This window comes from Zosterops lateralis (assembly GCF_965231275.1).
Source record: "Zosterops lateralis genome assembly, chromosome: 11".
NCBI lineage: Eukaryota > Metazoa > Chordata > Aves > Passeriformes > Zosteropidae > Zosterops > Zosterops lateralis.
The window spans coordinates 13,838,933-13,855,500 of record NC_139771.1 but is presented as its reverse complement, the minus strand read 5'-3'; the positions used below and the strand labels follow the sequence as shown (position 1 = coordinate 13,855,500).

The window sequence follows — 16,568 nt, the reverse complement described above, 5'->3', positions numbered from 1 at the left end:
GATATTTTGGGTGGGTTTTGCTGGGTTTGTGCTGTGAGCTCCTTGAGCACTGGGAGGATGCACAAGGTGAGACACATGAGGTGAGGGGCTGTGTCCCACCCTGCTGTGTCCCACCCTGCTGTGTCCTTGGCTCTGCTCCCTGGGCTTGGCCTCCAACCCAGCCCTGCCTGGTGTTCCCCTTGGTGTGCCCAGGACAAGGGAAGCAATCCCACTGCACAGGTGCTATAGGAAAATAGGGCTGCAAATGTCCCAGCTGTTCAGCCCAGCCTCTTGTGCATCAGTGCTAAGCCATGTTTCAGAAAGATATTTTGAAATCCTTCTCCTTGAAGAATCTGAATCAAGGTAAATAATTTCCCTGACATCTGCTTCCAGAATGTTTTGCTTGCCATTATGTGCAGATCTATTCTATTGCATGGCACTTGCCAGCGTGGGAACATTTTGTTCTCTGATGTATTCAAAATTATGTTTAATGACTTTAGCCTTCGCCTATTAGGACTTTTATTTCTGGAAAATGTTTGTAGCATGCAAACAGAGGAAGCAGGTGTGAACGTGCAGTCACATAAGCTCAACCTCCAAGAGAGAGTTTTAGTTGTTGGTAAGTTTGGGGATTTTTTTGGTAGATCAGTGGCAGTCTCAGAAATGTCATCCTCCAAAACACAATTGTGTGGCTGTGTGAGTTAAGGCAAGAATATAATTTTAAAAACTTTATTTTAAGGTGTTCATTACCCTAGCAATCTCTCCTGCTTTGTGAAAACTGGTTTCATTTTGTCCTGTAGGTTGTCCTAGAGCACACTTGGGGAGATTGGAGATGTTTTGATATTGGAGTTCTGAACAAAGAAATGCACTTTGAGTTTCAATGCACGTACACATCTATATATCTATAGCTTACACGAGTTTAAAAGAAATCAATTAGCAATTGACTATTGCGAGCAATGGCGATAGCATCTAGAAGTGGGGATAGTTTTCTAAGTCTGAGCAAGGCTTTTGAATGTTCCAGTACTTTTTGAGGGCAGAATTACTCAAGGAGGAAGATCCTCCTTGCAGAACTTCATTATTTAAGGACTTCTGTAAGTGCAGATGAAAATGCAGAAGTGTGATTTGTCACTGAATGTTTCCAAACCTAAAATCTGGTAGACAGAGTTGCTCTCAAGGCGTTCTCTAAGTGACCCTGTGGCTTTAAGCTCTGTCTGCTCCTGTTGACCTTTAAAGTGTGCTGGAAGGCTCATCCCTTCCTTGGGCCTTGAGGAGGGAGGCACGGCTACCAAATGTAATTCCTGGTGCTTCTTTCCTGCCCAGTCCTTGCTGGCTGAAAGGCCCAGGTGAAACAGTCCAAGATGCCCAAGGGCAAACACACTCTCCTGAACAAACGGAAAGAAAATTAAAGCATGTAAAGCAAAATGAGTCAGACCATTCTTTCTCAGCAGCAGAGTTTACTTTTAGTTTTATTCAAACACTGGTTCCCCATTCCTCCTCCCACTGGAAAACATTAAATTATTATAAGTGATACTGAGTGTTTCATGCATTTTGCAGTACCTCAGGTCATAGAGGTTGCCAGTAAGTGCTGTGTTTTACTTCTATGTGTTGGGCCTCTTGATGTCTTGGCTGCTGCCACTGGAGGTTTAGGTGTCAGAATTGTGCTACATATTTGGTGTCAGCTCTGCCTGTGAGCACAAGCTACAGCTCCATTTTCCAGCCTCCTAATTGCTATTAAAGGAGACAGCAGCAACCTTGCAGCTGGCATCTCATTTCATCAAAGTAGTGATAAACTATATTCAAAAAAACCTTCTCTCACTTCAAAATCCTTTTGTTTTGGTGACAAATGTTGGGGTATATTTGCATACAAATCACTTTCTTCCAGGAAAAGGCTGAATTTTTTGGTGCTGCTATTGGTTTTTTAATGCTTTCTAAACATAGTTTGTCTGAAAGTTTTATGAGCTAGTCCTCATTTTTTTTCCATACACAGCCTGATGAGCTGCTTCTGGAACAGAAGATACTGACAAAACATTAAATTGCTTGTTGGCTCCTCTTTTGAGGACAGCCTAAGCATGTTTTGCTATAGAACAATTTCCCTTGCCTCTTAAATTCTTTGGCTCCTCATCTCCATTCATAACTTTGCTTATCTTGCACATATAAATTAGTAGTACAAATCTAATTGGATCTGGCATCATGGCTGCAAAGATTTTTTAATTTTTTTCACTATTGGTTTAACTTTTTTTTTTCAAGTTTGGTTTAAAAGGTTGGGGTTTTTATTCAATAACTTTCCATTCTAATCAACTGTCCTAAGAAAGTGGCAGTCAAACCGAAATGTTATTTACTCTTTCTGATGGGAAATATGGTTTAAGAGAGTTTAATTCTCTCCGATTGAAAATCTACCCTGTAGAAGCACTTTTGTCTCTTGATAACTGGTTGCATGGCAAAAACATCTCAGCCTAATCTATCCTATTCTTGGACACCATTTTATCTCCTCTGCAATCGAATTTGTCTGTAGTGGAACCAACATTCTTTTTATCGCCCAAGGTCTGATCTTCAAGCTTTCACCTTCAAAAGCACAGCCATCCTTAGGCAGGCTGGTAGCTCAGAATGATTTATAACTGAGGAGAACTTTGAAGTTCCTATAAATAACCAAAAAAAAAAAAGCAGTGTTTTCTGCCTTTTTTTAGTTATACTGCAGTTTGCTTGCTTATGCTTAGGCATTTCTTGTGTCTTCCATTCTGTATCAGTGACATGCAGCCAGGAATGACTGTGCCACCAGTTTCTGAGTGGCCTGATAAGAATCCTAAGATAGTAATGTAAAGCCCGGGGGAAAATGATTCTCAAGTGTTTTTCACCCCAGTGGTAAGGATCAGCACGGGGCTGCATGTGAAATGCAGACACCACATTCAAGGGGACTCTGTAGAGAACACGTTTTATTTCCAGAGCAACAAGTCTGCACATCACTTCTGCAAGACTGAGCTCTCCAGCTGCACACAGCCATCACTGACATGTTGGGAGGCCTCTGAGTGATTCACATCCAGCAGCTTAGCAAGGGGAAGCTGAACAAATGACAGTGGAGATGCTTTCATTTGGAGGAATACCAAATGCTCCTGCTCTTGCAGCCCCTAGATATGGGATATCTACTTTGTGACCTTCAGAAAGAGAAAGAAATTCACATTTCTCAGCAAGATGGCTTTGATGGTGATCATAAACCCCCAAGATATGCTGTGTGCTTGTAATTTAAGGAAGAAACACAGAGATCTGGAAATTCATTTGCAGATACCAAAGTCAACATCAATTTCTCTCTCACATACAGGATGCAGTTGGAATACTGTCATCTTTCTTTGTTGGATTTTTCCGTTTATTTGTTTTTGGCATATATTTACTTTCTCTTTTAACAGTGATAGCATGTCAGATTTAAACTATCCTTTTTCTTCCCTCCAGGGAACTTTCTACTGGCAATAAGTGCAGTGACATATTGTTGTTATCAGCTCGTATTATGGTAACACAGAGTCCCAAAGCAAAGATCACAGCCCAAATCTTTGGGGATATCTAGACACGCTGTAGAATTCTAACAACTGTTCAGATCTTGTTCCAGTGAGACTTTTAGGTCTGGGATTAATTTGGAGTGCACAGAGATCTTGCAGATTGTCCCACTGGTTCCAGCAGTGGAAAGGGAATCTATTATTGAGGGTGAGGTAGGATGTAAGGGTTGAAGGGCCATAAAATCAGATGTTTGCCTTAATGGATATCAGCCTAAAGTATCTGAAAACCTCACTCACACTACACAGCACTTAGAGGGAACTACCTGCAGGTATTGAGGTTCAGATGGATGTTTCCATTTGGGCCTATGGAATAAAGTGCAGAAGAGAGTGGAAGGAAGGAGAGCAGGTTTGAGTCTCTGCAGAGCAGAAACCAGAGTCATAAACACAGAAGATTTCACCTCTGCGGATGTCCTTTCATACCCCTTGTATGGTTGAATTTTTTGTTGATCTCACAGCTACAAGACATTCAGGGACTCCCCTTGCTACTTGTGTGACACTACCCCTTTGCTTTGGAGCATTTGTTTTTCCCAGTGGTGACCCTGTACTAGGCATGAACATCCCTGGCTACTTTCAGTAGCATCAACAAAGGAAGAAAACCTCAGTGGCTTTTACAAGAAACTGATGTCATGCAGGAGACCATTTTTAGACTTAGCTCCTCAAGAATGTGTGCTGTTCTGTGCCTCTCCACAAAGGCTGACCACTGCTGAGACCAGCACAGGAGGAGCTGCACCTGGCTGCATTTGTGGAGGTGATGGGCTAACGTGGAAATGCTCCTGTGGGCAGAAAGCCAAGCCAGGTCCTGCTGCACACAGCCCTGAAGGGATTTTGTGGTGCTGCATGTGGTGGGGTTTGGCTCTTACAGAGGGCAGAGGAGAGGGAGGAGATGCCTTCCCCCCGCCATCTCCTCCATGGGCACCTGTTAAGGAGCTAAGCATATACTGTTCTGGATTCACAAATCATTATAATGACAGACTGTGACAATAAAAAGAGCCATGAAAATAGATCATGTAAAGAAGTCCTGGATTAAAAATCCCCTGGTACACTGGGACATGATAAAACTCCACTAAGTCAATAATCTGTGCATTAAGAACTCCTCTGGTTATGTAAAGGAACTAAAACAGTCTGTTTTTCTCAGTGAGCCAGAGGAAGCAGAAGCTTGGGTATGTAATAGGATGATAAAGACTGCTTGCTTTTCAGTAGCCCTTACAGTCTAACTTGATTTACAGATCAGATCTCTGCTGCTGACAGTAGAAAGACTGTAATGATGCCAATGACCGTGTCTAAAAGAGTCTCAGTTGTGTCTTTATTCCAAGTCCTCAGAAAGGAAATAATAAAAACAGATAATCACATTAAAGTGATGGTTTCAGATGACACTCACACAAAATCAGGTTATTCAGTTAAGCTGCTAGTTTGTCTTCTTCATTCCCATGTTCTTGAATATTGCAGGAGTCCTGGATGAGAGCATGAATTTATGTACCGTGCATCGCGTAGCGATTCAGCAGAGCTGGGAACAAGGAGCATTAATGACAATAATACTATTAGAACAGCATCTACAGAGGCAATCATGACACAGGGCCCTGTTGTCCTTATCCAAGAGAGCTTATTATGCAAGTGAAAAACAGGAAGGAGACCTACTTTCTGATTCCCTCCTCCTTTATAGCTTTCATTGTCTCAGGTGCTTTGTGAGCTGTGTTTTACCATCTCTGTTTGAGTTTTATTTTGTATTTAAAGAAGTGCTTTGTACGGATAGGTTCATGTAGAAGATGTACTCTACATCTGTTTTACATTTTCTCAGCCCTTAAGCATGACTTTCTCAAAACTGACTCCCCTGGCAGGTGAAGAAAAATGCACCTTTGGGAGCATTTTGTCCTGACACACACACTCTCTGTTAACCTTCTCATCAGCACCAAGCTTTTTGTGTTAAAGCAGGTATGAAATAAGTTGTCAAAATTAAGAAGCTAAAGAATAGAGGCTTAAAATAATTTCTTTTCATGTTGATCTACCTCTTAGTCTCTGCTTAAATGCTATACAGGGCCTTTGATATTTTCCCCCCACCTTTCTCTCTACTGCTGCTGAGTGAGGGCTGATTCCCTGCTTAGCTGCTCTCGTTGTTTTAATCCCCAGAGATATAAACTATGGAAGAGACTATTTCTCTATCCTTTTTCCTTTTGAAGTACCTCTGTCAGCCCCCACTTGCCTTTCCCTCGTTTACCCTTTCAGTGTCCTTGTCCTCCTGCTATTGATGTTTGTAAGGATCACAGCCTGACACACAGAGGGGTGTGTGTGCACCTGGGCTACTCTGGTGAATGCTGTAGAACTCCCTTACCTGTTAACAGGGCTGCTTTCAGTAGTCCTGCTAAACAGCAAAGAAATTTATATTTACAAAACCAGTAATCAACTCTCTTACTTGGAAAGTCATTTCTCTACTACATCCACTTAAACAGTGCATCAGCCAATGCAGTAGAGACACACATTCATTGTCATGATCTTTACAATTTTAAGCATTCAAAGGAAATTATGAAAATACTCTGGGACATTTATCACATCAAAGATGTGATATTGCAGGGCAGAGATATTATAGTTTGCCTCTCTGTCATACAAGTGTGGTGAACATATCTTCCACAAGGGTGAAAGAAGTTTCTGTCATGTTTTGGATTGTTCCTGAAGATGCTGATGCTTTTACAGAGGGCTAAGCTATTCCTGCAAGGGGTGTAGTTATATAGGCTCATCCTACTCTCATGGAATAGTTCCCTGGAACAGCAAAGCCCATCCTGTTGCTTTAGATGCAGTTTCAGTAACTAACTATGCAAAATATGCCGTGAGCACTTCCTGTTTAAGGCAAACACAGCTTTCCATTGACTTTAATCAGAGCAGTTTTCTGAATGCCTTAACAGAACCAGGTGGAAAATCAATCCTAGAAATTAATGGGAATCAGGTGGTTTAGTCCATTTAAAAACTTTGAAAACCCCAGTGTACATTACAATATTCTTTGAGGAATACGCTTAGTGTAAGATAGCCTGAATTATCCAAATTCAGCTTTCCAAAACTCCCTGTTATTCATGTTTCTCATTATCTATAAATTACATTCAAAATTACCTTAATTACCTGAAACCTTGGTTATCCAAACATATTCTTTGTCCCCTGTGATACTCTGGTAATTGCTCTTGTACTGCATTGCTCCAGCTGATGCTTCACTGGTTACGGAATGAAGGAACAGTTGGTCTGGCACGTGCTGCCACAGGTTTGTTTTTTTCTGTGCTGCTCAGCATGAAGTTAGTGCAGAGCTACAAAGAGCACATGGAAAGCTCTTAATCATCTGCATTGATAGGTATTTGGAGAAAATAGAGCTGTTTCCAACTTCTCCAGCAGCAGGTCTAACAGGACCTTCCTTGACATAACTTAAATCTGGGGACAACAGAAGAGGATGAAATGAAACTTCCTAAGCAGCAAAGTACTTAAATGCTGCCAATAAAGATCTGGCTTTTCACAGTTCCAGATCCACTGGTTCACTCTGGTCACAGCAATTTGCCTTCAAAATTAGGTGAGAGAAATCCCAGAGAGATTCACCAAATATTAATCTGATTAATTTACTACTGTGACCCACCATAGATGCCTAGAACAGAAAAAAGTTTGTACTTTGAAGTCAAAAATATCAGTAATGCTTACGGTTTGTACAGAACCTTAATTCCCACATTTTGTACTATCTTTACACCAGGTAAAATCTTGTTTCCAGAAAAACTTATTTTCTGGTATATGACATCCAATAAATTTCAAGAAATAAATTTGCCATAACTAATATTTAGTAGTTAATTATTCCCTTATTATAGCTCCTGAATCATGAGCTAGAATATAGCTTCATAATGATCGCATTAGTTTTTGGATATGATGGTGCTGCAGCCTTAATTAAGACCAAATGCTGAAGCATTTTCTCACAAGTTGTTTTTTATTCTCAGGTGGAGGGGTTGAATCACGACCTCACTTTGTTGGTTTGAAATGAGGCATTGCAATGGCATGTTGCAATTCCAGCAGGGTTATTTTGGTAAATTGAATTTTTCTGGTGGTGCAGGCCATTTGGACAAGGCTTGTAGCTGCTGAGCAGCTTTGCATGAACATATCAGTTGTTGTGGCAAATGCCATCACTCCCAATATTTAGGCCAAAACCCTTCATTTTGACTATTACTTGAAACCTCAAATGTTGTTTGGTCTCTGCTGTCAGCTTTGGGTTGGGCTGTTTATTTCAGTGGTCTTATACATTTATAGATGCTATAGGTGCATCGATGGCTTCATGTAATTGTTACCAGTTTTGTCATCTATTTAGAAAAAGGATATATCAGCTGGAGCAATAAAGATATAGTTCTTAGCTGGAATGGGTTGCTGTACAGCAGGATTTGTTTATAGGATCTCAGAGCATCACAGCAGTTACAGATGACATCCTTCTATAATGACATCCTTCTATATTGGGACTTCTGCATTTCTGTCTTGGTCATTATTTATTGCTTTATTTATTGCTTTTGGGCCTTCCAAGACTAGAAGCTTGATGTGACTCTAAGAATGTGGCCGTGATTCCTGTTACAAATCTAAGTTAATCTTGAGTAAATTTCCACCAAATGTGACTTGGATCAGAGGTGTGTTTCTGAGCCACAAACTCTCCTGCAGCTGCTCTCACTGAGGCTCCACTTAGGTACCTGCTACTGCCCGAGGCTGTCCCCGAGGCCAGGAGCCAGCAGAAAAGGACAAATCCTGCAGTAAAATACCACTTGCTATGAGGAACTGAGCTTCTAGTTGACCTACTTGACATACCCTAAAGGCATTTAAAGGGAATATCAAATATACGAAAGACTTGTTTAAATGAAAAGTGAGCAGTTCTGAATCTCACATTTCCCCGCTGTGGCCTTGTGTCTTGTGGAGTCACTGTACTTTGTGTAGCAGGACTTTGTACTTTGCTGTGCTATCAAGCAAGATTCAGACTATAAGCCATATCTATATTTAAATTAGATGTGTTGACTGTTAAAATAAAACAGTGTTTATTGTTCATTTCTTGGAACTATTGCTTGTTTCACTAACATGAAAAGTTATTTTAAGTCATTTCAGTGGGGTGAGAGGATCAAGTAGAATAAAAACCCCTCTGTATAAAAGCTGTAAAGTGGTCTTCAAAGAGTGTACTTATCGTAGTGTGTACAGATCCATGTCAAAGATTTGCAGTGATTGCTCTTTGTTCTGGTGGAACCACTAGTTCTCTGATATATTGCATAAATCTGGTCTTCTGCATTAGTGTAAACATATGCTGAGCTGCCTTATCAAGATCAAATTATTTAGATAATTTGTCTTATCTTAATGGCTTTTTTTTTAATTAATGCTAATATGTGGCAGAGCAATATTTTTAAAAAGTTGCATGTGGGTTTAATACTCTGAAGCAATTTTAAAGTTTTTATTGTAACTTTATTACATTACCGTTGGTTCTTAATCATCTTTATTGTTCAGAGCTATGTTTTTTCCCAAACTAGCAAACTCTGTGATGTACTATTTCCTGTATTGTACCAAAGCATTCCTCTAATATATATTTAAATACAGTTCTACATGTAAAATGCACTAAAGAGTTCTCCTTCAGGTTTTTCTATTATATGATGCTTACTCTTAATCCAAACACCTCTATAGATTTCCTTCCTAAAGTCAGTCACTCCATCTTATTGAATGAGGCTTGTTCTGGCCTGGGGGAAACGTCAGGTTTTGCATTGCTACAGGTTTATGGATGTCCTGATTCTGTGGGTTTACTGGGAACTGAATGGGTGCCTTGACATATTGTTGTAATGAGGCAAAATATGCATTTGATTAAGTTTTAAAGGCCTTTTGATGCCCTCTGTGTGTATGTGCATGTGTTTTTTCAGTGTTCTCTTCCTTTTGAACTCCTCCTACAGGCAGCATCTGTGAAACCATTATTGTTTTCCTCACATAGAGAAATTGCTCCCATAGCCTTCAAAATCTGAAGAATCGTTCAAGGGCAGAAAAAAGATAAATGACTGGCAGTTGTTTTTCAGTTATATTAATTTTATTAGTCATGCATTCTCCTGTGTTTCTTAAGAGCTCTGGGACTTCTTTCTCTCAGCAATTAGAGCTTTTGAACAAAGGAAACTTCTGCTTAGATGCAATGATGAATTTAATACCCCTGCCCACACTCCTCAGATGAATCTGGGGACATTGTGGTGAGTTTTAATACCTGAAGCTTTGTCTGAGCGATTCTCTCTGCTTGGGGCACTTGATGCAAATTCATGTAAAGCAGTGTAAGAAAAGAACAATCCCTCCTGCTGCCCCCACGGCCCATTATTTCTGCATTTTCATCAGCTTATGGGTGTGCAGTGGGGTTCTTTCATACAGACACACAAAATAGTTGGAAATAATAATTTATTACAGTTTTCTGCAGCTGATTCTTCCAGTCCTTGAGCTCCCAACACCCACCCCAAGGCATTGTGCTCCCTGCTCAGTGAGGCTGAGCTGCCTCCTGCTCCAGGGACACCATTTCTCATGTCCATCAAGTTCTTCCCGCTGATACCAAGAGATGGTGACAATATCTAATCTTTGTTAATCCCAAAATGAGCACAGCCCAAATTTCCGAGGCAGGAGTCCCTGTTGGGGGTTGCTCTGTGAGTGATTGGGGTGTTTTCAGCCTGGAAGGAGGGCAGAGGCTGGTGTGCTTTAAGTTACGTACCTAAGCTTATGGAATGGATGCAGGAATCTGTATTAATTAATCTCTGTATTAATTCTCTACAGTTTGGGAAAGTCTTTTTAATGAAAAGCAATTATTCATAAGCAAATTATTAATGAAAAACTCATTTTTGAGGTGTTTCCCAAAATGAAATCATTAAGTAAAATTTTTAGTATTAACTGAAGTACTTTTTATTAAAAAAAAAAAAAAAAAAAAAAAAAAAAAAAAAAGAAACCACCCTATTAGATATTTCAGACTTTTTAAGCTGTTGGGGAGTTTATTGACTTCTATTTTTTGTCATTAAAATACATCTTTGGTTGTTTTTGTGGGGGGTTTTGGGTCTGTTGTTTTTTTAGATGTTGACTCATGCACTCCCTCTTGTGAGAGGGAAGACTTTTTAAAGAAAAAGGAAGTGCTTCTATTCTAGTGTGAGCCATGAATTGATGACTGTTACATACTGAAAATAAATAATTTCCCTAAGTTAAAAAATTTTATAACAAATGGTATAGAAGGCTAACAATATTGGTGAAACCCGGGCGCTCCATAAAGTAGCAATTACCCTTTCACTTTTAGATATTTTGCCTTTTTCCCCTTGTATTTTGTTCTTTTAAAACCTCACATATTAAGAAAACCTGTCAATTTTAATGTTTTTAAGTGGTTCCTCAAAAAGACAAAGAGAAAAAAAAGAACTTTATTCCCATTGTTAGAGTGTCAGTACCTGGAGAGCCTTTAATTTTTTCCTTTCTAAAGCTTTGAATTGTTCTGTTTGAAGTTCAAATTCAGGAATAAAACAAGAGTCAAGACTGAAAGTATGTTTCTATATAGCAAATTAATGGACTTAACCAGGAAAAAGCTGTGTTCAGCTCTAAAGCTTGTCACATAAAAGGAATTTTAACCTCTTTGGGGTTTCTTTTTTTTTGGTTTTCTTTCTTTTTTTGACCCCCCAAAGGCCATTTTTCCAACATTTCAGAACTACGGAACATGTGTACCTTGATAGTTATGTGTAAAAATTTATAATAGGCACTTTGTGGAGTTGAGTGGAGTCCCATTGAAGCAAACATAGAGCCTGGCCTAGACCTTAAATACACAATTACAATAATTTAAACTTCTACGTCAAAATCCATTATAAAGCAAATAAAAATTACTGCTGAGCCTTTGAATTTCAGTCTCCACTCTGTGTGTATTAATGGAAGGAAAATTACATTTGAAGTGGTCACCATGCAGATGTTGGCCAGGAGTTTTTGATTCTCTTGTAGAACCTGAGTCTTCTCTCGTAAAGTCAGCATGCAGTTATCAAATGCTCACTTGTCAGTCTGCCCCAAACCCCCAGGGTGAGCACATCCTTCAACCCACAGTGCCCAAGGGGGATTTGTGCTTGAACAGAGCTCTGATAGAGTCAGGTGCCCATTGCAGAACCATCCCAGTAAATGCCTCTGACTGCCCATCTCAAAGTTCTCATGGCCTCAAAGGGAAATGGGAAAAAAAGAGAATTGTGAGGTGTGTGCAGAGGGGCTGGTGAGGGCTGAGAGGTGGCACATGTGTGGTTAACCATCCTTGTGCTGCAGCTGTTTGGGAACTTGAACCTTGCTTGTTTGGCCACAACTTTTCCAAACAGGTTACAATCCTAACAGACCAACAGGCTGTTAATTTGAATTATGGAGGAGGCTCATGGTCTTTGGTACATTAAACAGCCCACCCAACATCATGCAGGGAGTGGCCTGCTGTGCCCAAAATAAAAGTACAAGTGATTCCACTGGAAGCATAGGGCATTCTTAAGTTTTAGCTCAGTTTGAGGGAAATGGGTCTGATCCACTCTGGCTTTACTGCTCCTTTGTGGTTGTGCATTTCCACTAAAATCCATGGACTTTTGGGCTACTATCTGCTGGTAATCTGAAAAATACTGACATTTCTAGTTATTCACTGAATCTTTAAAGGAGCTTTTAGTGTGTGTGAGGGTTTGCATATTGATTTGTGTATGCATATTTAGGTATTAGGGAGAGAAGTAAGGCTGTTGAGAGACTTCTGCAAGATTTAGAGAGAGAAATGTGTTGTTACAGATCATAATAAGGTGTAAAGGATTTTCACTCCTTAAAATGGAGAAACTGGCATATTAAATTGCATGTGCTCTAGTGATGTGGACTGACTCAGAGAACTTGAAGGAAATAACAGCTGTGCAGATCAAAGCTTAAAAATAGAAACTTCATCAGTCAGTAGCAGTTTGGAATGAATGAAGAAATCAAAAAAATTATTAATTATAGTGTTTAGAGAAAGGAAAGAGAAAGTTCAGACTTTCTGAAGGCAGAATGCTGTCACCAGTGTTGCAGCATGTCTGAGCTGGGCAGCTGCTCCTTGTCCTGCTGAGCTGCTCTGCTCAAGTGGGAGCTCCTGTGCCAACACAGGCACCAGGGACATTTCAGACAGCCCAGGATGGCTCAGGTTCCCCACCTGGCTGGCAGGTAGGGTACATGGGAAACTCCTGCCCTTCTGGAGTGGCAGCTGGATGCCCTGAGGCATCTCAGACAGTAGTAGATGCTTCAGTCTAAGGAGGAATTGCACATAAATTTAAGCACAGACTCACTGTCTCCCACATTTTTATACACAGTCACCTGAAGTGGTTTCATAGCAGTGTTTGCAGTGGGTTATTATAGAAAGTAATGAACAGTGTGTCTAATCTTAAACTTAGTAAGAATTCTGAGGTGAGTAGAGCAGGTGTCAGCTTAAAATCTGACCAGATATACAATTACATAACATCCTAGTGTCAAAAAATTTAGTTAAAAACTATGATTTAAAGTTGCAGTGGATGGTTGTTTTCCTAATGACCTCAAATTCATGAATACATTCTAACATTTTCCTTTAAATATATTCATAGTTAAATATAACTTGAATGTTGTCCTAATTACATTCTCATGTTAATTTAGCTCTGATTCAGAATTTCTATCATTATTCTTTGTAGAATTATTTTGAAATTATGGGAAGTTCAGAAAAGATGCTCCATTCTGTGATTGTGCCTTTGAATTATTTATCAAATTCAAAGACAGAAATATAGCTAAAATCTAGTTTGAGTTGTAAATGAGTTTTGGTGATGTAAGGAGGAAGTGCAAGTCCTTTTTGCAGCATGCCAAGGGTGCAGCAGGAGGTTCTGCAGGAGCACTGGTGGCCCCACATGAGCAGAGAGGTTTGTGGCTAATAAAAACCTCCACTGCACCAAGTGGCAAATGCCATCTAAGCAGGTAAGAGAGATGATGTGTGGAAGAGGAGAGACAAAGAGAGATACAGAGAACTTGTGAAATGACAGTGCAGATTAGTGACAAAATCAAGAGAAAACCTTTCCTGTCTTGGTGGTCAGCCCTCACTCTCTCTGCGATGTGCCCTGGAAAAAAAAGATTTCCTAAGAACTGTTTAACTCATGTTTTCCACAACCCATTCCAGTGGTAAATAGCACAGTGCTAACACCAGATTGCATCAACACCATCATTAATGCAAAAGTTGTGGCTGTGGCCCTGGGCTAGGTGGAGAACAAACAATTGCTGGTGAGGCGTGTGCGAGTCTGAGAGGGAGAGACACTGCTGGGGAAAATTCGAAAGGAGAAAAGGAAACTTGTCTTAATGTAAGCAGTAGCTTGGCTAGAGGTAAGTGAGGGGAAATTCTTCATTTATAAATGGTTCGTTGAGCCATGATAATAAAGCAGTGCTGCAGAAGAAGGATAATTATCTACTTAAGTATCAGATGCCTTAAGGGTACAAGCTTCCCTTCTCTCTCCTGAAAAATGAACTCAGATTAAACAAATGTCCTTTTTCCTGTTTTAGTGTTGACATGGATTTCCGTTTTATGAGTAAAATTAATTAGTTTTTCTATTCTTTTATTCCTGGTATGGAAGTCAGGTCTGCCAATCAACTTTGCAGCTCTTCCCCTGGGCCCCAAGTTTAGCCAATGGCATTTTTTATGGATGTGCTTTGTACAATGCACTGGGAAGGCACAAATGAATTAGATGATTTGCTATGCCCAGTAATTTACTGAGGGACAAAGCATTGCAGAACTAAAACCCCACAAAACTAGGGGTTTTCCCCAATCCAGGATTGTTTTGTTTCCAAGTACATGCTTTCTAAATATGTTTTTCTCCATTTTTAAATGTTAATATCATATGCTGTAACAAGCAAAAAAGGGAATAATGGTGGCATAGCTGATTCTGTACGAAAATACACTGAAAGACAGATTTTCAAAGTAGATTAACACCCACAGCTGGGACCAGACTCCTCCTGTACTTTTGGGAGCAGCTAAAGGTAGAGCTTGCTCAATTCTGCTCCCACTTTAGCAAATATCCATTACAGACTTGTCTGTCCTCATCTGGATTGTGAAAAATAATCAAAAAACCTGCCACTACATTTTTACTTTGAGAAAATGTCTGGTTTTCTCTCCTATCAGTATGATAAGTGTGATTTTTATTATATAACCTTGGTGTATGTAAACATGTAGTCTCTGTGATTATGGAAATAATTGATCTTTCACAAGTATTAATCTCCCCTTATTTCAAATGTCTCACGTGGTTCTTGACAATCAGGTTGACGTAACCTTTTTGTGAACCTGTTAACTACAGAGCAGCTCCTAGTTACCTTTCCCAGATAATAGAGAATATTCCTGAATACCTGCAGGCTTCAAGATGCAGTAAAAAGAAAGATGACTGTAATACAATGGCATGGAACTTAATTTTCTTCAAATAGTCCTTTGAACACTTATTTTAATACCGGAAAAAAATAATTTTCATAGCCTTTGGTCATGAAAGTTCAAGTGGTGTTAAAGGTTACTTTAAGGTCTTCATTCTGCAAATTCTATTCTGTAAGTCAGCAAAGAATCCTGTCTGCTGGGAATTGAAATGAGAATCAAGTACTTGCTTGTTGGATCTACACAACTGAGGCTCTGCTAAGAATTCTGGACCATATTAGTAATGTTACATAATTGACTTTCAAGTGAGGAATCATAGCAATTATTAATTACTGTGAACTCGGCAGATCAGATGACTGTGAGCAGTGTCTGTGTACTTCCATTATTTACTTTATAGCTTCATTTCTCTGACTCTCAAACAACAGTCACCAAGGTAGAATTAAATCAAAGTATATTTACAGGGTTGTGAGCACTGTGCTTAAAAGGAAATAATCTTAATTATCTTAATGTATTTTTAAAAACACAGTATATTTACAACAGGTGAGCAATCCTTGTGAATTGTAATTAATGTGTAGAAATAAATTATCTGCCATGATCAGTATAATGCCAGCTTGTCATATTCAGGTGCCTAAAATTAGAGGTGTAAGATCAAGATTTTCAAATATGTATATCACATATAGTGAAAAGCATTGTAAAACTGCTGTCTCAGTCAACACCTCCAAAGCACACTCAAATTTCTTTGGCTTTCCCCCATTTTTAGTCACAAAAGAAAATGTCTGTGACTTTCACAGGAGATAAATAGCAACATTTCTCCATTGAGAAATGTGAAAAATTTGCTTTCCCTTAAATGTCTCAATATAGCACAAGAGCCTTAGTCATCCTGCCCATATCTGAGGGATGTGAGGAAAAGAATTCTGAACAAAGCATCATGTAATCCCTTGTAATTAGTCCAATGTTTTGGTGCTCTTGCTGCATCACCAGAGAAGAGCTCAGGCAGTTCCAGGGTGATCAGAACCAGGTAACAGGCCAGGGATTGAGGCTGATTGAGACCATTCAGATTTGTGTTTGTGCCTTGACACTGCCACCTTCAGATGTCCTGGTCTGTCCCCTGCGGCCGGTGGAGCGTTTCCGTGACCTGCGTCCCGAGGAAGTGGCTGATCTGTTTTGTACGGCACAAAGGGTCGGAAATGTGGTGGAGAAACATTTCTGTGGCACCTCGCTCACCTTTTCCGTCCAGGTTTGTAAACCAGTCAGCTAAGAAAGGTTTAATGGTTTGTTTTATCAAGCTTTCAGCCTTTTTCCCCTAGTCCAATCACAGAAGAACATTGGAACTTCAAGGGGCAATAAATGCAAAATAACAGTAATAAAAAACAAGAAGCCAAATAACTGCATTGCAGTCTTCCAGATTTGCCATTGAAAAATCTGAAAAGGAAACCAGTGGGAAAGTGTGGTTAATTAATCACTGCAAAACCTTGGGTAAAACCAGCAAACACTCTCAAATGCTGTGCTTGTTTGTGAGTATTTCAGGAAAAAATTCTTCCTTCAAAGTGTTTGCAGGGTTGACCTCTGGAGAAGGCAGCCACATCCCCTGTTCCACACATAACCCACTGCATAAACTTGAGATAGGTGATCCCTCCTCACAGCTATTTATATGCAGGCAGAGAGCTGTAGCCATGTAAATACATTATAAA

General features: G+C 39.8%; 1 protein-coding gene across 2 annotated transcripts in view; it reads left to right on the top strand.

The window, feature by feature from the left end:
* Nucleotides 1–16,568, top strand: part of FHIT (fragile histidine triad diadenosine triphosphatase) — a 548,140-nt gene that overhangs the window by 390,045 nt on the left and 141,527 nt on the right. For both annotated transcript variants that reach the window (XM_083869433.1, XM_083869434.1), the window contains exon 4: nt 15,969–16,114. In XM_083869433.1, coding sequence (XP_083725559.1) covers nt 15,969–16,114 — 146 coding nt within the window. The remainder of the gene's footprint in view (nt 1–15,968; nt 16,115–16,568) is intronic.